The 22,769-nt window shown below is 36.6% G+C and overlaps 1 protein-coding gene across 2 annotated transcripts in view; it reads left to right on the top strand.

The window, feature by feature from the left end:
* The first annotated feature begins 7,972 nt into the window (after nucleotides 1-7,972).
* LOC115918750 (CUB and sushi domain-containing protein 1-like) overlaps nucleotides 7,973-22,769 on the top strand; it is a 41,869-nt gene continuing 27,072 nt past the window's right edge. The window contains exons 1-4 of one of the 2 annotated variants that reach the window (XM_030989361.1): nucleotides 7,973-8,129; nucleotides 11,173-11,352; nucleotides 19,733-19,909; nucleotides 21,133-21,327. In XM_030989361.1, the coding sequence (XP_030845221.1) occupies nucleotides 8,069-8,129; nucleotides 11,173-11,352; nucleotides 19,733-19,909; nucleotides 21,133-21,327 (613 nt within the window). In that variant the 5' untranslated portion in view covers nucleotides 7,973-8,068. The remainder of the gene's footprint in view (nucleotides 8,130-11,172; nucleotides 11,353-19,732; nucleotides 19,910-21,132; nucleotides 21,328-22,769) is intronic. The other variant, XM_030989354.1, reaches the window with a different exon arrangement.

The following is a 22,769-nucleotide window of genomic DNA, read 5'->3' on the forward strand; positions in this document are numbered from 1 at the left end:
ACGAATTCGTCTGTTAAAATTATGAAAATGTAAGGGCTACTTTAAACAAACAGAACTTTGTTATTCCTGGCTCATTTTTCTTGATTGAGGTATCATATGAAAGAGCAGAAAATGGACTTTCTAGAAATATGAATGTTTCTTTGAAATTCAGATACCGCCCGCCAAATTAATTTTTGGTTTCCTTCCTTCAAATTGCTTTTAATCACTCATGCGTGAAATATGCATCACGTGAGTAGCATCAAATGAAAGAGGAGACTCTAAGCTTTCGTTTTTTCTGGGACGCACTGTATAATATATTGCCGTATTTTTTCGTGTTTTTCGTAACTCAAGAATGAAAAGTGAATTTGTTTAATTAGGGCCTTTGTTGAATACCTCTAGATGTAAACATTAATTATGTCACATTTTCCAGAATCATAAATTGGGACAAATCAAATTGTCACATTCTTAAACAAATTATAAGTACGGGAGCCAGCAGGGGTTAACCTAGCTGTAAAGGTAACCAATTTTCATATTTATAACATGATTCCCTATCTATTACAATAAGGAATGGGGCGTCTGGCATATCCTAGCGGGTGGGTGTGGCAATGGGGGTCCTAAAAAAGGGGTCCCCAAAAATGAGCTGGATCAGCTGGAAAGGTAAACCTATGAAGCGTATGCGGACATTTTCGGCATAGTCCACTGTTATATAAATGACCATTGCCAGACATTTTAAGTGGTGGGGCGTAGCCGGCAGACGACCCCAATCGAGGCCCCCATAACGAGCTAGATCAGCTGGAAAGGTCACCTCATGTAAGCAACAGGAAAATGTCTGGTATCGTGTACTGGTACATGAATGTCCATTGCCAGACATTTTAAGTGGTGGGGTGTACCCGGCAGACGCCCCCAAAAGCCCCGACCCCCATACTTTAGCTAGATCAGCTGGAGACCTGAAGCATATTGGAAAATATAGTATCAGGTCGTTTACTTTACTGTAACAGTGTTATATGAATGAAATTTGTCATAATACATATTAGAAAAGCTACTTGCATTGGTGGCATTTCACCAACAGGCACTCATAAAGAAGCAGTCGATCGCAAAATAGCAGCGATGTCTTCCGATGTCATCTACAATGTTACGCGGGGGACTGTAAAGCCATTCCAGGGGGGCTCAACTTTCAGGGGAAGTGGCGTAATGAGCAAAAAACGTTTAGGGGAGCAGAAGAAAAATCTGCATCACCACCAGTCCACCACTTTTACATGTTACATGCAGGCACCGCGGAACGTTTTTCAACATAATAACATAATAACGTGCAGAATCGGGCAGCCAAATCTGGTATAATCTTAAAGCTTCGACATCACAAAAAATGTTGGTAATAAAATTTAAGCGAAAATCCCTGGAAATCCAAACATTTCTTCTGGATTTATAAAAAATAAATCCCCAAACATGAGTTTTGGCGCACTTTGGTTCCTCCCTGGCCCACTGTGCGCCGCTCGCAGACTTTTTTCGTTCGAGTCTTGCGCATCTTTTAATACAATGTTTTTAAAAATTGAACGTACAGTTACAAAGTTACGTGACATTTTGTCGTTGCAAGTTTGCCCGAAAATCGCTCATTTTCGTGATTTGTGTACAAAACATATGGAAATGTCATTTTTCCTAAAAAGAGATAAAACATTAGTTTTGGGATCTTTAGAGTAAGTTTCGGTGTTTGTTTTGGTAGTAAAAAAAGTTGAGTTGTAGTTAAAAATGAAACAAAACAATAAAATACATAAGTTGAATAAAACAATGAAATATATAAGAAATTATCAAAACAAGAGATAAAATAAGGAATAACCTGCAGTGGCGGATCCAGGGGGGGGGGCACAGGGGGCACGTGCTCCCACCCCCGGTCCCCCAAAAGTGTTGAAATCAGCCCCAAATTCCCAAAAAAATTACTGGCAAACAGGGACGTGCCCCCCGGCCCCCCCCAAAAAAAATTATTGCTCTTACCCCCCTCCCCCCGCTTATTCAGCGGCTGGCTGAGTCGTGTGCTTCCCGTGTGCCCCCCCCCCCCCGGGAAGAATTCTTGTAACCGCCCCTGACCTAGCTCTTCCAAATTTGGTGTATTATTTTTTCAAATGGTCTAACGTATACATGTAGTGATAAAGAATGCTAAAAATACAAAGAATACATGATTTATGGGTAAAAAGGTGAGTTTTATGACCTTATTTGCATAAATTATCATAAATATGCAAAAGAATGAATTTCATGATAGGGGTAGAATTAATGAGCTATAGTTCTAGATGAGTTGGCAAAAACAAATCTACTAAAAATGGGTGGGGTTCAGGAGTGCAGAGATATTTTCTTAATTACTAGATTGTGTATTGCTTATTTCTTGGTGCATTTGGGTTTAGCTAAAATGTGTAGAAGGATCATGGGTGCTTGTGCAAGGGATGGTGGTGGGGTGTGTGTGTGGGTGGGGGTGGGGGTGGGGTGTGTGTGTGGGTGGGGGGGGGGGTGGGGGTGGGTGATTGCAATATGCAGGGTATTACACTCAAATCCAAATAAGTGGTTGCAAGCTGGTTGGTTGGGGCATATTCCCCCCCCCCATCACCCCCATCACCACCACTATGGCGTTGATGAGCATTCTTTCAGGCTACCTTCAATTTGATGAAGCTATAAAATATTGGGGATCAAGGGCTTTGGGGGCATCTGCCCGCTACACCCCACCGCTTAAAATGTCTGACAATAGTCATTAATGTAACAAAAGACTATGGCCAACTTTCTCCAACTTTCTCCAACTGTTTCAAATGTTACCTTTCTAGCTAATATAGCCCAATTAAGGGGTCGGGTGTTTTTGGAGGAGTCTGTCAGATACACACTACCACTTAAAATGTTTGGCGATGGTCATTCATGTAATAGTAGACTTTGGCCAACATATTCTCTAACTGGCTTCATGTATGATGCACTTCTCATTTTTGGATTTCAGATATTCATTCATGTTGAGGAGCATGCTGCGGGTAGCTTGCAGGGCTCCCTTGTGCAGCAGGCACTCCGTAATTCGACTAACCTGTTTTTTCAAGAAACCATATTAAATGAATAAATAAAAGATTAAATAAATAAAATTAAAATCTTCAAGTAAGGCAGTGTATAGTCCAGCATGAGAGCTTTAGCTGTGCATAGCTTTCTACATAAGTGGTATATAGTCCAGTCAATATAGTGCTTGGCCCACCACTAATTGCCAATGAATGCACTGCATTGCATTTCAGTAAGGTCCCCCTAAACACCGTATTAAAAGTCTCAAGAAATCCCACTATGGGATATTTGTGAGAAAATATATTATATCAAATAGCTGTTGTCACACAAAAAAGGAATAGATAACATCACGATAATGCCATGAAACTGCATCTCGATGCTCGATTTAAATAATTCAGGTATTGAAACCAACTTTCCCGGGGTCATTTAACATGATAAGCACACTGTCACAATGGCATTTCATATAAAATTTGCATAATTTCCATATTTTGCACATTAGCATCAAATATAAAGGAAAATTGAGGGTAAATTATATTTTCCTCAAGGATATTGTATGTATGTAGGTATAAAGCAAAACAATCTAACTGTATTTAAAAGGAATTTGTAGCTTTGCAAAATGTGAGTAAATCCGTTCGAAAGGGACCGAATGGTGTAAGATAATATTGCTTTGAGTATAATTAATAACATCAATAAATGAGGTTCTGGAAGGAACATTTTGACCGAACTTACTGCAGATCATCCAATATGGTTGGGGTTACTATATACATGATGAGTATATTTCAGATTATTAGCATCTGCCATAGGGGAAGATTAAGGGAAATACTTTCCTCATAAAACATATAATATTTTTCATGGGCATTGAGAACACCTAAAATTTTCGTCAATTCTGACAACCGATGAAAATATGACATCACTCCCTATATCTGAAAGTTTGGAAGCAGCAAGACCAGACCCAAAAATCTAAACCGATCAATATTGCGAATGGGGAGCTAAGTGTGAAAAACTGGAGGTTTGTTTTGTGAATAGTTGAAAGGTCAGCGTGGTTAAAGAGCAAGGAGATAAACTATTTGCCCCACAGATGTTCTTTTGTCTCTAATTTGTTTCCCCGTATATTTTTGCTTCATATCGATTACTAGTATTTGTTGTGTTCTGTTGACGTAATTGCTCTACTTGATCTGAAAAACATCTTGTGTTTTTGCAGGTAAGGTGAAGGGCGGCGTAACCATACACACCACCCCTCCCCATCCAAATGTATTAGTTAAAAAATAAGAATTAGAAAAACTCTGAATTCAGATATTATGGTACTGCGTAAAAATGAATTTATGGACTTGTGTCATAGAGCTTGATAGTCAAATGTTGATGCATCGCTATATCAGCGATGTGTAAAACACGGTAGCATTTTCAACTCTCAAAAACGCTATTTTTAACGCATTTTACCCAAGGAAAAAGACTCACGAAGGAAGCATTAGCTGCAACCAAGTAATAAGGATTCTTTCATGGTTTTGAACAAGGCAAAACGCTATTCTGAACAACTGTCTTTTATAATTTCAAATTTCTTTCGAATGTTAAAAGCACTATTTTCCCACTTTCCTCCTCTATTCGGGGGAGCAATGTGGACAACGTCCTGATGAAACTTTGATACTAGGAAGCTCCGTAAGGGTATGAATAATTTAGTTGACAAAGGGACAAATAAATAGTTAATAAAGGTAGTTTTGTCTTGTAATGTTTGTTAAATAAGATTGCTGCTTACAACTGAAAGACTTGAGTTGTGTATTATCACTGAATCATGATTGAAACCTACAGAAAATCTTACCGCTCTTCATAAAGCTAGCCTAGACAACAATCACCGTTTTAGCCTTATTAATTTGTTAGTTAAAAAAAACCTAAAAACATATCTAAATATTAAAATATATACCAGGCATTTCAAGGGTAATTCGTACAAAGTATGAAGACTAAAAGGGACCATTATAAAAGCCTCTTGAGGCTTGACAAGGTTGACGGTTCCAAGAATTGGCAGGTAATAACACCATTATTTCGGCGGAGCAGAAAAGTAAGTTTAAAAAACACATGTTGGGAGTATTACGTTAGTCTGTAAATAAAACTGCTAATAATGATAATAATTGATAATTAGTTCAATTTAGATAGCGTAGCTACTATACAAATATACTCTACTATGTTGTGATGAAAACAGAACTCTTTACAGTGGTACTTTACAGACATACAATAAAATGATAACAATCTATTGATAAAATCATGTTCTAATGTCTTGATGAATCTTTTAATTTGCAATGTTTTGCATGCCTGCCCTTCTATCTGTCAATACCAAATCCAATCGAGGAATTTGTAGAGCGCCAACATCTGGTTGCCTAATAAAACGCGCCAATGAAACTGAAAAAACTACTGAATATCTGGTCATGATTCACCTTAAAAAGACGAGTAGTGAATATTAGGTGTAAACATGGCGTATTTATGTAGGTATAGGTATGTCTTTAGCTAGGCTTTCAAATTGGATAGCAAGGTCACAAGAGCGATGATACCGAAGAAGACTGTTCGACAACTTTGGTGCAGAAGACAGTGAATGATATATATCCCATATATATTGAATATGGGAATAAACAATCAAATAAAACCAATGAAGTCAAATTTGTAAAAACCTATATTGCAATTAAACTTGTCACATATAAATATATATTCCAAGATTCAGTTTACATGATTAAACCTAAAAGTGCAACACACCTGCATTGCTCCATTCATAATCACATTTCGTCTGTTGGTAGCAACCATCCATATTAGTCTATTTTGACTCGATTTAATTTGACTTGCTTTGATTACTTTGTTACATAGACGTTGCTATCTTCGCACATGAACTACACGATTATTACATGCTATATTCATTTTAAAGGGATCCGGTAACTTTGTCTCAGATTCTGAAGCAAAATCCTGGATTAAGCTCATGCTGCAATGATAATTATAAACCTTTAGGTCAGTCAGGAACCCTATAACTTTTATAAGCCGATCGCCTGTCTGATTATCAAGATATTTATGATTGGAATTACACATTTTGAAAACTGTTTGCCAAACGGTTTTCATAACACTACAATCAATTGGGGAAAACGAGTATGGTAAAACCGGTAACTCAAAGATTTTTACACCATATCGCAGACACTGATAACACGTAGGGCCGTACATCATAGATTTAACATTGTTAAACGATGCCTTTAATGTAATGGGTGATAATGAGAAAATGTTTGTAGTGATGAAGAGGAGTGAGTGTAATATAAAAAAAGAGAGAAAGAGAAGAAGAGAGAGAGACAGGGAGAGATGATGATAATAATATTAGTAATAATAATGATACAAAATAATAAAAATGATGATAATAGTAGTAGTTATGATAATAATGAAAATGATAATATGATAATAATAATAAAAATAATAATAATAATAGTATTAATAATACTAATGATGGTGATAACAATGATAGATACTTGTAACTACGTTTATATTGCTTATTCAATTGAATTATCCATCACAAGGGAAGCGCGAGGTGCCTACAAGTAAAGCCCAGCATTCAATGAATAATTCCAATCGAATACACCTGGGAAGAGAGTGGCAAAAGTAATTAATGATGATATTAGAGATAGAGATGAAAGAAGCATTGGTAGAAAAACCATTGAATATCGCTTGTTACAAGGCCTAGATTAGTTCATGTACAATCATGGAAGTTACATGACATGAGGGGAGTACGGGAAAGGTGTAAACAGCTTCTATGAATCCCAGTTTAGTAACATAATAGGTCTATTTGTATAGCGCAGCAACTATTATGAACTCTACTGCGCTATTACCCCGGCTGTAGCTGAGCTGCCATAATAAGGCGCTAAAGTATTCAAGCAATTTCTTCCTACCGGATACCCATTACTTCACCTGGGTGGAGAGTGGCAATACAGATTAATGTCTCGCCAAAGTACATTAGTGCCGCAGTGGGACTCGAACCGCGAACCATGTGAGCCCTAGTACGGAAGCAAATGGTCCTCAAGAAAAGACAGTCATAGGCAGTGTCATAAGCTACACGAGGGTATAGAGGCACACGCCCCATTCCACAGGCGTCGCTTGAGGACAGGGGGGGGGGGAGGGGTAACAGTCACCCATTTTTCGAAGTACCCCGGCCAAAGTTTCCCTCTTCACCACGGAGGACGGCCCTTTCCCTCTTAATTACTGCCCATTTCACTAAGTAATAATTTACTATTTCTCCACTTTATTAGTGCCCCCTTCCTCTTCTAATAAGTGCCCCTTTTCACATGTGCCCCTAATTTAAAGTGAATGAGACCAAATATGTTGTTTTCCAAAGCTCGCTCGCCCTACGGAAGCTAGCATTTAATTCATGTAATTATGTATCCTTAAAGGTATTAGCCGTTCCCCAACAGGAATATCTATTGTCTCTACACTAATCTGTCAAATATCGTTAAATGTTTGGACTCCTTCTACACCCTTCCTATAATCATCTACCTTGTTAACATTATTTTCATACACCAATTAAATAAGACTTGTCCCCATCTCCTTGATATCTGGGCCCCATCACTGTCTAGACACCACCAGGCCACTGGTCATAATTATATGCAAAATAATTTCAGATCAATTTCACTTGAGAAGTTTTGGATAGACCGGAGTTTTGAAAGTTGATTACATTTTCCTAATTTTCACGAATACATGGTGAAGGTGACGTCAGTGACTTTACCCCAGGGATGTGACCTCGAGACTCGAGAACTCCGGATCTTACCATAAAAGAATTGTTGTGCATTGACACTCGATTGTATGACCATCTGATGCCCCGTTACTTCCTGACAGCTGGTGATGTTAGTGTTAATACGCCAGCGTCCCAGTCCATCTGCGCATGCGCTGATGAGTGGCAGTGCGGCTTAGCGAACCAATGAAAAGACAGCATCACACTACAACGGAGGATTGATATGTCACGATCACTAACCTGTTTCTTCATTCAGGCTAGTTAACTCCAGTCGAAGACAACTTGTTTTTCTGTTCCTCTCATCTGGTTTTAGACTGAGTCAGATTTGCCGATTTCAGTATGCGTTGGTTCCTTTTACTAGGCCTCGTGTGCGTGGCCAAAGCCAACTTGATTGTTCCAGGCAAGTATCCACATCATTATTAATGATAGCTTCTATCAATTTCCTATAAATTGTTATTTCAATGTATTCTTATTTAACCAGTGTAACGTTTTAAAAACAGTTAAATAAATTTTGCAACAACTGAAATGTAATCTACAATACAATGTTGATTTGAAGGGCGTTGAAGGGATTTTCACTGTAAAAAGTCCATAATGTTGTAAAATCATAATTGAAAACTTTCCTAAGAGTATGGTGAAAAATATTCATTATTAGAAAAATAACAGTCATTTTTCTTTTCAAATTAGAATTTTGCAACTGACGGTGTTTGATTCACTCCATCTATTGTTAACGAAATTGAGGCTTCAATTTTCACTCATAGAGAGAAAACCACATAAGCCTATTTTTGGGGTCTGAGATTTCGCACATACTTTCAATTATTCTTCTTGCTACTACAAATACATTTTCAAGATAATTTTATGAAGGTTTGCTAATCCATGATAAAGGCTTTAACCAAGTTAACTGGCGATGATGTAATGTATAATGAAATGATGGTGAAGATTGGATGCCGTGGGTGGACTATAAAAAATATACATTCGAATTAAATCATCTTTGAATTTAACTCAGATATGTCGCATAGATTCCTATAGTTTTACTATGATAATACCACAGACGGGTTTAGGGGCCGTTTCCACCCCTTCCTTTTTATCCCTTTTTAATATATATATATATATTATAGATAAAGCTTACTAGGACTCAAATTTATGAGCGGAAAAGGAAGTATATATATATATTGGATATATATATATATATATATCATTGTAGTAATGGACTCCGTATCACTTTCTATTCATTTCCCCGTTCTTTATTTTCCCCCTAATATCTTGGCTTTCTCCCTCTCTCTCTCTGTCGTATTATCTCCACGCTCTCTCTTTATGTTTTCTTCTCACTTTACTGACTTGTTTATTTATGTCCTCTCCCTTGAGCTTCCGTTCTCCGTCTTCCTTTGGTTTCTTAATGACGTATCATTACACCATACTTCTTTCCTACGAGTCGTTTTTTACTTCCTGCCTTGTTATTTCTTTGAGACGTAATCATTCCTGTCCTTTCTCTCTTTGATCATTTTATGGGGATAGGGTGCTCATATTTTGACGCGTAACAATTTTGAAAGTCAAATCAAGTCATTATTATTTTGACGAAGCCCCAATTGGAAAACAAATTTCCCTTTACGGAGGATCATCAATAGTGTGTTTATATACAGTGCGTCCCAGAAAGAACGAAACCGAGAAGTATCGATGTTTTATCATAAATTAATCACATCCATAATTAATGATTGATACATATATCGAAAGCTTCGAGTCTCCTCTTTCAGCTGATGCTACTCACGTAATGCATATTCCACGCATGAGTGATTAAAAGCAATTTGAAGGAAGGAAACCAAAAAGTAATTTGGCGGGCGGTATCTGAATTTCAAAGAAAAATTCATATTTCTAGTAAGTTCATTTTCTACTCTTTCATATGATACCTCAATCAAGAAAAATGAGCCAGGAATAACAAAGTTCTGTTTGTTTAAAGTAGCCCTTACATTTTCATAATTTTAACAAACGAATTCGTTTTCACTAGGTGCCTGCCGTAGCAAAAAGCAGATTTGACAAAAGACTTAACTCCGTTTCGTTGACAATCAGCCATGCATGAAGACTCTCGTCTACGGCTGATTGTCAACGAAATGGAGTAAAGTCTTTTGTAAATTTCGTTTATTGATATGGCAGGCAGCCAGTGAAAACGAATTCGTTTAATCAAATTATGGAAATGCAAGCACTACTTTAAACAAACAGAACTTTGTCATTCCTCGCTCATTTTTCCTGATTGAGGTGTCATACGAAAGGGCAAAAACTCAACTTTCTAGAAATGTGAACTTTTCTTCGAAATTGAGATACCGCCCGCCAAATGTCTTTTTGGTTTCTTTCCTTCAAATTGCTTTTAATCACTCATGCGTGAAATATGCATCACGTGAGTAGCATCAACTGAAAGAGGAGACTCTAAGCTTTCCAGATATGTATCATTTATTAATTATAGTTGTGATTAAGTTATGATAGAACATCGATACTTCTCGGTTTCGTTTTTTCTGGGACGCACTGTATATATATATATAAACCATCCTCAAGCAGCTATTGTAATGATGTCCCCTAAAATCCTCCTAAGTTTCACTACAAAGTTATGTATGTTTTTGTCAGACGTACCATTTATACCTGTCACTTCTACATTTCACGACAAATGTTTCCATTGAAGGCATTCTAGCTCTCACATGGTAAAAGTACCTCTGACATAGTAGATTGATATTTATTTGTAAAGTGCAATAAATACACTGTTGGTCATAATGGTGGAATAATTATTTTTACCCCAATTTATTGAATGATTTATTCCGAATAGATCTAGATAATAGTTTACATTGTCAGATTTTATTGAATGACAATTGGTGAGTGTTTGTTTTGCGTGACTGCTAAAGCATGTGTGTGCTACTATGCTAATCAACTAGGGGACCTACGTCCTTAAGTTATAACTGACAGTAATGGGGATTAATGCCTCCAACCAGGGGGTACTATCCCTCCCCCTAACATCCTAATAACAAACCAACGCTATGATCTGGTCATAGTGTTGTAAGATGTATTGAAACAAACGTAGACGCCGCCCATCATAGGAAGGTAGACAGATACAAACCAGACCTGTCGTAAAAAATTATACAAACCTGCTATCTGCCTATTTTAAGAAATGTATCTGGTAGAATTGCAACTTTTCACTTTCATGGTTATGTCACTACTTTGTTTGTTTTTCCCTCTTTTGTTCTTTTTTCTAATTATTCATACTATGTTTAAAAGCATTCTGGCAGATATATCACTTGGCATCTTTGGTTGAACTTTGACCTGAAGAGAGTCTTACAACGCTGCCGTAAGAATCTGGAAGCTTTTTTCGTGACTACTTCTCTTACGATTTTATTCCCCTACTTGTAGAATATCGTGGTTTTACAATGTGAAGTGATTTTAAAGTCAATTATCATTATTTCTTCTAGCTTGCGAGGATCCAGGAGAAATCGACAATGGCAACAAGCAAGGAACCAGCTTCTTTATAGGCGACAAAGTGACGTACAGTTGTAATGCAAACTACCGGATGGACGGCAAAGCTGAATTGACCTGTTCCGAAGTCGCTAAATTGACATTCGAATTCCAACCAAAAAAGCCGTCATGCGAACGTAATATATCTTCCTCATTATCAAATTACAATTCAATTTGTTTACAAATGGTAAAAAAGCACCCATTTACCAAATAGTTGATTCTTTTTTAACCATCATGATTTAACGTGAACACCCATGTACTATTGTATCTATATTCTGTAATATTTAGACGGTATATAAAGATCAAAGACCCACTTGTAATAGAAATATACACCGTCATAAGTGGCCAACCTATGGTATTATTTCCCAATAAAATAATAGGAGGAAATAAATGCACTTTTGATCATTGATAAACTAATAAAATTTATACTCGTATCGAACTGACTTAAAAACGTAAACAGTTTTTCACACGCTAAACCCTCATAAACCATTATAATTCCAATCACCAAATAATCATACAATTTATTTTCATCAATTTCATCAACAACTTTGTCGAAACTATAAAGTAATATATGAATTTGTTGAAGGTATAGTGTATCCCTTTTGCAGCCAACATCAAATTATGTAGAACTTTGCAGGAATTATGATTTTTTTCACGAATGTCCTATTTGTGAAATTTAAACGTTAGCAGTGTCCTAATATTCAGATTATGCAAGGAAACCTGTTTACTTTCTAGACTTCACTGTCCGACACTATTGAGTGACTGACTGACTCCTTTTGTTCTTTAGTAATAACATACATAACATGGGCTGTAAAGGATACATGAGCATTATTTTGTCCACATCAATTACCCACTTCTTGTAATGGCCAAAGTTAAGCTGATTAAATCTTTGCATAGCACAATACGTACGTCCATTCGGTACAAGGGTCTGATAATCAGACTATTTGATTAAACGACTGCAGTCGCTATTTTTTTCTCGACAACTAACGGTCGTTATTTTCACACAAAAAGACATTTTCGAGCCCTTCTGTTTTGAGGGAAGTTCTGAATTAGTATTATCTTTCAAATGTCATTGGAATTTAACCTTAATCATTTTTTTGGCCTGCAAATGGGACATAGTACCATTACCTATTAAAGAAAGCGATACAATTCACTTCATATGAATTTGCGTACAGTAATTAACAACTAAATTATTCATTCTCTTATACCAAGATTTATAATCGAAGAAGTATGTACAAATTAATTTGTTTTTCTCAATTTATGTTTCTTGAGAATGTGACGTACTAAGCTTACATCCAGTAGTATTCAACAAAGGCCCTAATTTAACCAAATTTACAAGGGATATGAATGTACTCTCACGCGCCAAGTGTCCAGAAGGTTTGTAATGTAACATCAATAGCCAACTACTCTTATAGAAAGCAGAAAAAAAGAGAAGCAGAATAGCGAAATTAACAAAGTTTATGATGTCTCTGTACACGACAAACAGGAGAGTTGTCCGTGCATATGCCATTCTTTTTTTCTTTAAATTTTTTTTGCGCGCATTCAAATGAACTTATTACAAGAGATAAAAAGGGCTTATTTTGAACAAAATTTAAGGAAAAGACGTTTTGTACGTCTGTCATTTATATCATGTGAAAGACTAGGAGAATTTTGAAATGTTAAAATTCCCCGGCAAATTATAATGCACACAATTTTCCCTTTTGATTTTTTTTTTAAATATCAGAGATCGGTTTTGGGAAGGGTCTGAGATTTTAATCTACAAATCGTGATTATAATGCACACAATTTCTAAACATTAATAGATAAACACATCTTATGCATGTATATGAGGATGGGGGGGGGGGGGGGGTTGGGTGCACAAACAAATAAATAATGGAGTTATTATGCCCTCGGAAATGATACAATGCTCAGATATCATTTTGCAAGATATAAAAAGGATAAATCCTGGTGAGATTCGAGAACGTTTTGTATTTGAGTCCATGTAGGGTATAATGCCCTAAAACTGTGTGTCTTAAAAAGGTGCCAAACAGTGAGGGTAGATGTTTGCCTCCATCAAGAGGGGGGGGGGGGGGTTAAATAATGTTTGTCCCTTCACAATACCAACGGGCCCCATAGGAAGACAATAGAAAAATAACTCTGAAATAATTTGTTCATGTATAATGAATAATAGCCTTTATTTTGCTCTTAAACGCAAAGTTTCAACATTAAAAACTCAACATTCACTCGTTTAATCGATACACTCCCTCACACATGAAAGCATCATTTTTAGGCTTACATTCGAGGAGCCTTCATTTGCCGAGGCCCTGAAAGTGTGAGGATTTTATCAAGGCCCTTTTATCAAGTGGAAGAGGCCAACTCGTTTCGCCTCCTTTCATGCACAAGGTTTTTACTGTTCTGCAATAGATTTTCTACATTTCGGAAAGCAATATCAATATATATATAGGGGGAGGTGGGATAAGTCCAAGGAGTTAGGGAGGAGGAAAGGAAGGGGGATTTTTTTGGGGGAAATTGTGATTTAATAAAACAAAACAAAACTCATGATTTCAATTCTGTATAATGATACCATGGGAAATATGAAACTCATTTAAAAAAAAGTATTCAGTCTTATCCTGAAGAAAAGAGCAATGCTTGTTCTAGTTTTTTAGATGATATAACTGTGTAGTGCGATAATACTTTCCTATTATGTAATTGTGATATATTTTAGTTATTGTTCATTCTCATTGTACTGTGCTGTGTGTTTCCCATTCCTATTCATAGTACCATCGCGTTAATCGGATTATCTCAACATAAATTTGGCACGGGGGGATTTGTAGCTTGGCACTATGGGGATTAACCCTGTGGCATGATAAGTGTTAAAAATGAATTATGTTGTATTTATGTTGATTATATAATGATAAAAAAGCTTTGTTATAAGTATTTTGCAGTTTTGTATAAACTAGGACTATGGAGAAATATTTTGTTTCTATGTTGTGTACGATAAAAAATTGGAGTTTCAAGAAATAAAATCAATGAATACAAAAAGGTAAGTAAAGATAGATTTAGCAGAAGAGAGCGCTTTTGAAAATAAAGCTTGTTAATTCAGGCATGAAAACCATAGGGAAAATGTACAATCAAAAGTTTAATATATAAACAAAGTTTCAAAGCAATCCAAGTCTTAAAGAAAAAGTTATTAGGAAAACGGAATTTAGATGAGTGACCAGTCATTCATTTAAGCTTGTAAGGCAATGGGCTAAGATAAGGTTATAATATCCAATACAAACATCAGATAAAGGCAATATTTAATACAGATTATAATGATAAAGAAATTTGGCAGAAACAGGGCCTTATATCAGTAAGCCTGATAATTTATGTGTGAAATTCGTAGAATACATCGACAATCATTAGGAAAAGATATGAGCCAAGTTTCAGAACAATTCAAGCCTTGGTTCAAAAGTTATTGTTAAAAGGGGGGGGGGCGGTGGCGGCGGTCGTCCCAAAACGCCGGCCAAAAAAGAAAGAGAGAGAGAAAAAAATGAAGAGGACGTACGAAGAAAAAGGAGCAGACAAAGAAACATTTTTCAAAATTCAGACAAGGATTAAGAGTCGAGAACGGTACAACGAATCGTCTTCTCTGTTGCTCTAATAATTTAATGAAACGTCAAAGCTTCCGCGCCTCGCGCGGGAGGGGGAAAACTGAATTCAGACAAGGATTAAGAGACGAGAACGGGACAACAAATCTTCTTTCTCTAATAATTTAATGAAACGTCAAAGCTTCCGCGCTTCGCGAAGGAGGGGAGGGGGGAGCCCCCCTCCTTAGCTTCACCCCTTAAAATAAAATCATAGCCACGTGCCTGCCGTAATGCACATCTAGACATACATATCTATAAGCCTAAAAACAATTTGAAGGAGATTGATGACCAGGTCTGACGGGGCCAAAAAGCGAAGGCATATATTCGTATTTCATGCGTATGATACACGAGTGTTATCGCAGTTGGTTAAAGGAGACATGCAAACAGAATAGTTGGTTAACATTAAATGAAACCTAACCCCAATGCATAACTTTAGTTGTTCTGAGAGATTTATTGCATCCTTGCCCATCAATCTACAAGATTCTCCACCTAAGTGTATGAGAAAGGCATAAACCAAGTACAGTTTTTCAGCAAGACATGGGCATTGCCATTTTCTTGTTAGCATGACGCACTATATTATGCGAAGTCGTTTATCAAATAAATGTATTCAAATTTATGGATGCTTCCTTCCCAGGTGTTTGTGGTGTTGAAGCATTTCATTTTACTTGCGATTATCATTTGTACTACAATTGCTAGAACGCACAATCAGTTGGTGCTGTTCTAGGGTGAAGGTATCGCATAAATAGAATTGATTTTCAACCACTATATTTTAGTATTTTTAAACAAATTAGTTAAAATTGTTACCCTAATGTATATTTTTCACCAAATGTTATTTTTACCTTCCCGGCTAAACGGTTTCACAATGAAAAATAAATTATGTTTTTGAATTAAAAAGTCTTTCCAATTAAAGCTTGATGCATGATACATGTACAACTCCGCCAGCCTGTTACGTCACGTTTTCAAGAAAATGGCTGCGCTCATGTCATGCTAAAAGGCATTTCATCATGAAAAGATATCTTCATTTATATATCTCTTGTATACACGTTCGTAAGATTTATTGTACATCAAAAGGTAGGAATTCATCTTGTTTTTCAGAATACCTACACTTATTCTTTGGGGTTAGGTTTCCATTAAGGATTTATAAACTCTTCCAAAAACAGTTTGGAAACTCACATATATACCTAATTGATTATCATCGTTAAGTTTTGTATAAGTAAAAAGCGTGGTTATTCTTCTTGTTAGTCATAGAACTTGCTATACGTCAGTATAAGGGGCAATGTCAAATGGAAAATGTTGTAAAATGACTGCTCTTGTTCGGCTGTGCATTCTTCTATAAATTCTTTGAAGAGTGTAGGGCTGCTGTGTAGTACAGTCCTGTACAACCGAATACCAGTGCTTACCAGTGAATTTAGCAACTGTTCACTTTTGACCTTGCCCCTTTTCTGATGGACTGCTCATTCCATGGCTGCAAACCTTTTTGATGGGTTTACATCCTCACCGTGTAAGTAGGTAGTCATCTAGTGCTATTGTTAATTTTGTCTAGATCAAAATGAACTTTGACGAGAATCATGGCCATGTTGTAAATCACGTATATGATGTTCATTCAGTGGTAACACATTTATGTAGAAAGACCTTAAACAAAAATAACAAAATACTCAACTTAATAGTCTCCAGTGATTGTAAGATATTGGTAAATTTAGCCTAATTTATTGATTGTATTAACTCCAGTAGACTGTTGAAAGTGTTTGTTAAAGGTACTATATGTCCCATTTACAGGCCAAAAAATTACAAAGGTTAAATTCCAACGGCATTTGAAAGACAATACTAATTTAGAACTTCCTTAGAAACGAAAGGGCTTGAAAATGGCTTTAAGGGGGGAAATGATGACCATTAGATGTCGAACCGACTTAAGTGATTGCAATAACCTAAGTACACGTAAAAGTCTGATTTTCAAACCCTTTTACCGAATGGTCCTACGTTTTGTGCTGCACAAAGATTCACTCAGTTTAAGGTTGGCCATTACAAGTAGTAGGTTATTAATGTAGACAAATGCGCATGTACCTCCCAATAAACAAAATCACGTGAAAATCACGTCAATATCAAGGTATCGACTTGAGGAGAGTAACGTTCTTCAAACACCTGACATTTACGTAAATGTGTTAATACGTTTATTGCACTAGGTCACTTAAAACACACGTACACTAAATAACGCAATTGTCACTGCAATATCACCATTATAATAACGTGATTATCCCTACCTTGGAGACCATGGTTTGTAAACCTGATACTCCCGTTTTTGTTTGGTTAGGAAATTACATCTTCATAAACGAAATTATCACATTCTTTAGAAGTTTTAGAATCGCATCACAGAAACAAGTGAAGCGTTAGTGATAGTTTTAGTCAGAATATCTGCGTGAAATTCACGTGAATATTACGAGGCTGACTTGAGATGAATCATCTTCTTCATTCACGTGAAATTTACGTCGAAGAGGAAATATGTTACTGTAACCTGCGTTCAACCCAATAATTACGCAGATTTTACACAATAAATGAACCAAAATAATGACGTTCTCATCCCGTTTCTGAACATCGTGTTTTGGATCTTCCTTAATTACGTCCAGGCGCGCCGGAAGCAGTTTGGGATTAGAGGGGGTGTGTGTGTGTGGGGGGGGGGGGCGGCTGGGGGGGGGGTTGGGTGCAAACATCCCAGAAGAGAAAGCTAGTTGCAACTGGTCCAGTTGATGAACCAGTTAATGCCAACTGGTAACCCTGGCAATTGAAATAGGCTAAATGATCCAGTTGATCCAGGCCAGTTAGAATTCAACTGGTCTAGCTGAGCCATTAGAACCATTTGGTAAAACTTCCAACCAGTTGAACGGCAACAACACTGCAATACTGGTACGTCTGTATTCCCAATGTAAAGGCATTGGTAATAAGTAGACTTACATAATTTAATTAATCGAAATGTTTTCATATACTTATATTTTATTGCAATCATTTTAGTTCATAGTTAATGTTTTCCTTATTCATGTTTAATTAAATGTAATTTATACGAAGTAGCGAAATGTCCCCATTACTGGTAATTAATATTTGTAGTATTTTCGAAATGAATTGCATATAACTAAATCATCAGTAATTAAAAAATATGCTGTAAATTCAGATAAATTGTTTAAAAACATTGATCTGCACGCACCCCATATTCAATATGCAAATTATTTGGTGTCAGCTGGTTCAACTGGAAATATGCAAACAGTCAGTCATCAACTGGTGCAACTGGAAATATGCCAACAGTCAGTTATCAACTGGTGCAAATAGAAAAATGCAAACAGTCACGGGATTATCACCACGGAACTTAAATGGTAACTGTGAAACCATCAAGACACCCCAAAATAACTCATTGTTCACACCTAAATATCACGGATTCACAGCTTAGAGTAGTAATCAGTTTGAGTCACGAGATCATCACCACGGAACTTATGGTAACTTTGACCACCATTTAAAAGGGTGTTTTCAGACACCTAAGAATTACTAATTTTTCACACCTGGAAATCACGGATGCCCAGCTTATATTAATAATCCGTTTGAGTCACGAGATCATCACGGCGGAACTTATGGCAACTTAGACTACCATTTAAAAAGTTGTTTTAAGACACCTAATAATTACAAATTTTTCACACCTAAATACCACGAATTCACAGCTTAGAATAGTTAGTAATCAGTTTTAGCCACGTGATCATCACCAAGAACGTTATGGTAACTTTAAAACCATTTAAAAAGGTGTTTTAAGACACCTAATAATGACTAATTTTTCACACCTATAAAGCACGGATGCCCAGCTTAGATTAATAATCCGTTTGAGTCACGAGATCATTACCGCGGAACTTATGGCAACCTTGACTACCATTTAAAAAGGTGTTTTAAGGCACCTAATAATTACTAATTTTCACACCTAAATATCACGAGTTCACAGCTTAGATTAGTAATCAGCTTGAGCCACGTGATCATCACCAAGAAAGTTATGGTAACTTTGAAACCATTCAAAAGAGGTGTGTAAGACACCTCAAAATTACTTATTTAATACAACCAGAGATTCACGGACAGAACAATAAGACGATTAGCCGGTGTAAGTAACGTGATTATTACCATCAACCTTGGATAGCCTGTGAAACCAATCGATAAAGGTGCTTAAAAGACCAAATAATTACCTATTTATTACCACCATCGGTTAACGGAAAAAAAACTCGTTACTTGGTCAAGTGGTTATTTGGTCATAAACACTTGATTTACAGAGGTAAGTGGAATCACGTTACTCCAGTCGCGTGATAAAACTGTTGTTTTTAGGTTAGATGAAAACGTGAACAGGATTACCTTTTTTGTTTAAAAGAGAGCACGTGTCGATAATGTTTAAATCTAGTTCAAAAGTCACCATACTTTAAAATCACTTAAAATACACTCCCAAAAGAGGTTATTTTTTAGTGTTCTGTTTATTGGGCTGTAACAGCTCATTTTATGTTATTACCAAATAAAAAAGTCAGTCAGTCACTGATCAGAAGTCTCTGAGAGTTGAAGTCTAGAAGGTAAACAGGTTTCCATGCATAATTTGAATACTAGCACACTGCTAATGTTTAAATTTCACAGGTAGGACATACATGACATATTCATAATTCCAGCAAAGTTCTACAACATTTGATATTGGCTGCAAAAAGGAAATAGTATCTTTAAGAGAAAGCGGTTTTAAGAGCAGAGGCGTGATCGTTCAAAACAATTTATCTTTGGAGAGAAAACGTTGTTTTGTAAAATGACCATTAGAAAATTACGTCATGACAAATCAAATTTGTGTGTATGATGTGCATGCACACTACTAAATCATAATATTCCTGTTTTTCTTATTTACTCAATGTACATTGTAGTCTTATCATGTGGCGACGCACCTGTTGTAGAGAACGGAGTGGGAAAACCAAGCGCCACGCCCTCTGTTCCTGGTAGTACTGCATGGTATGATTGCGATGATGGCTACAGGAGGGATGGGCCAGGAGACATTAGCTGTCAAGATGACGAAACGTGGCAGACGGCACCAACATGTATCCGTAAGTAGCTTCTCTATTCCTACGATAAGATATGTAAAGCCATATTTACAACTGGCCGAGCATCTACGTGTCAATAATGTGTCCTTGCTATAACACAGTTGACAAAGCTAGACAGTACATCAATGTTGAAACTTTGTTATGTGGATGACACATTTGGCACCTCCTTTATTCTTTACTACCCCTAATGATGTAATCTGTCACAGTATTTTACTGAAACTGTTCGGTGCAGGGTATGCTATGATTTTCGTCTAAAAAGAAGGTCATAACCCGTAATTTTGTAAAGACAACCCAGCTGGTCTATTGTAAACCAAGATTCTGATATAGCAGCGATGTCAACACTGTTCAAAGAAGGAAATGTCTATATATTACAAAAGTCATCAGTAAAGATAGATTTAGCAGAAAAGGGCGCTTTTGAAGATAAAGTTTGTCAATTCAGGCATGAAAACCATAGGGAAAATGTACAAATCACAAGTTTAAGAAATGAGCACTGTTTCAGAGCATTCCAAGTCTTAAAGAAAAACTTATGATAAAAACGGTATATAGATGAGTGATCAGTCATTCAATAAAATAATAAGGCAATGGGCTAAGATTAGGTTAAGATCTAATAAGAAAATTAAGAGAAAGTCAAAGTTTGATACAATGATTGTAAGATATTTGTAAATTGAGCCTAATTTATTGATATTGAAAACTCCAGTAGACTGTTGAAAGTGCATGTTTAAGCTACTATGTCCCAAAATTCGCAAATTTGACCAGAAAACTGAATCGTATAACGAGTAGAATTGAAATGTGAAATGGAAAATCTTCTTTTAAAAGTATGGACAGAGGTAATCATTTTAAAAGTCAAACTGATTAATTACTTAAGTGCTACAGTTTATGCATACCTTGTCTTCACCCTCATTACGTACCGATGTTTCTTATCTACGCCTTTTCCCTCCCTCGTGCCAGCGCACCCTTAGATCAATATACACCTAGCTATAGGTGTATAATGTTCCCCATTGGAGTGTAGATTGTGCATTGTAAAGTGCAGAATCGGCATTGAATCCAGTGACCGGACTAATGATACTGTAAGCTCTTTGGTCGGCTAACTTGTAAAGTTAAACTTGTAACTTGTAAAGTACTTCATTACTATTGCTGTTAATATTATCGAATATACCAACATGATAGGATGATCAATTTATAACGTTACTGAAAGTTACAATTGAATGGGGTTTTTTTTTATACAGAAAAAACATGTGGCGACATCGATGTTGTAGTTAATGGAGCCTACGCGGCTGATACCATTCCTGCCACTCCCGGAACCCAGGCAACTCTTTCGTGTGATGCTGGATACGAAGCAGTTAACTCAAGCCCCATTGACTGTGAAGCAACTGACGGAGGTAATGGCGATCCATCATGGACAGGTGTAAGCTCTTGCCGATGTAAGTTCACATATTACTCCATGCCGAGTATCAATCTATTCATTACAACACGGAGTATGAGAAACAATCGGCCAAATTCAAACCTTCAAGTGCTTCCATGCACCCTAAGTTTTATTGCATATTCCCGACTTTATATATTGCTTGCTCCTCTTCCTTGCAATGATTTTACTAATGACCGGTCATTAGCATTTGGTAATGACCAGTCATTATCAAAATTACGTGTTAGGCAAAATAAATGCCTGGTCGCGTGAACGCTCTCAACCAATCATTTGATTAGGATCCGCTTCATCACCTTATAAATCGCTTTGTTTGGTATGAGTAGAAAATGTGTGTATTCCTCTTTAACATGATACCCATGTTATGATTTTTTAGTCATGGAACTTGCATTACATCAATATAAGGGGCAATGTCAAATGTGAAATGTCGTAAAATGACTGCTTTTGTTCGGCTGTGCATTCTTCTTTAAATTCTTTGAAGAGTGTAGGGCTGCTGTGTAGTACAGTCCTGTACAACCGAATACCAGTGCTTACCAGTGAATTTAGCAACTGTTCACTTTTGACCTTGCCCCTTTTCTGATGGACTGCTCATTCCATGGCTGCAAACCTTTTTGATGGGTTTACATCCTCACCGTGTAAGTAGGTAGTCATCTAGTGCTATTGTTAATTTTGTCTAGATCAAAATGAACTTTGACGAGAATCATGGCCATGTTGTAAATCACGTATATGATGTTCATTCAGTGGTAACACATTTATGTAGAAAGACCTTAAACAAAAATAACAAAATACTCAACTTAATAGTCTCCAGTGATTGTAAGATATTGGTAAATTTAGCCTAATTTATTGATTGTATTAACTCCAGTAGACTGTTGAAAGTGTTTGTTAAAGGTACTATATGTCCCATTTACAGGCCAAAAAATTACAAAGGTTAAATTCCAACGGCATTTGAAAGACAATACTAATTTAGAACTTCCTTAGAAACGAAAGGGCTTGAAAATGGCTTTAAGGGGGAAATGATGACCATTAGATGTCGAACCGACTTAAGTGATTGCAATAACCTAAGTACACGTAAAAGTCTGATTTTCAAACCCTTTTACCGAATGGTCCTACGTTTTGTGCTGCACAAAGATTCACTCAGTTTAAGGTTGGCCATTACAAGTAGTAGGTTATTAATGTAGACAAATGCGCATGTACTGTAACAGCTCATTTTATGTTATTACCAAATAAAAAAGTCAGTCAGTCACTGATCAGAAGTCTCTGAGAGTTGAAGTCTAGAAGGTAAACAGGTTTCCATGCATAATTTGAATACTAGCACACTGCTAATGTTTAAATTTCACAGGTAGGACATACATGACATATTCATAATTCCAGCAAAGTTCTACAACATTTGATATTGGCTGCAAAAAGGAAATAGTATCTTTAAGAGAAAGCGGTTTTAAGAGCAGA

Source organism: Strongylocentrotus purpuratus, unplaced genomic scaffold, assembly GCF_000002235.5.
Source record: "Strongylocentrotus purpuratus isolate Spur 01 unplaced genomic scaffold, Spur_5.0 spur5_contig_842, whole genome shotgun sequence".
NCBI lineage: Eukaryota > Metazoa > Echinodermata > Echinoidea > Camarodonta > Strongylocentrotidae > Strongylocentrotus > Strongylocentrotus purpuratus.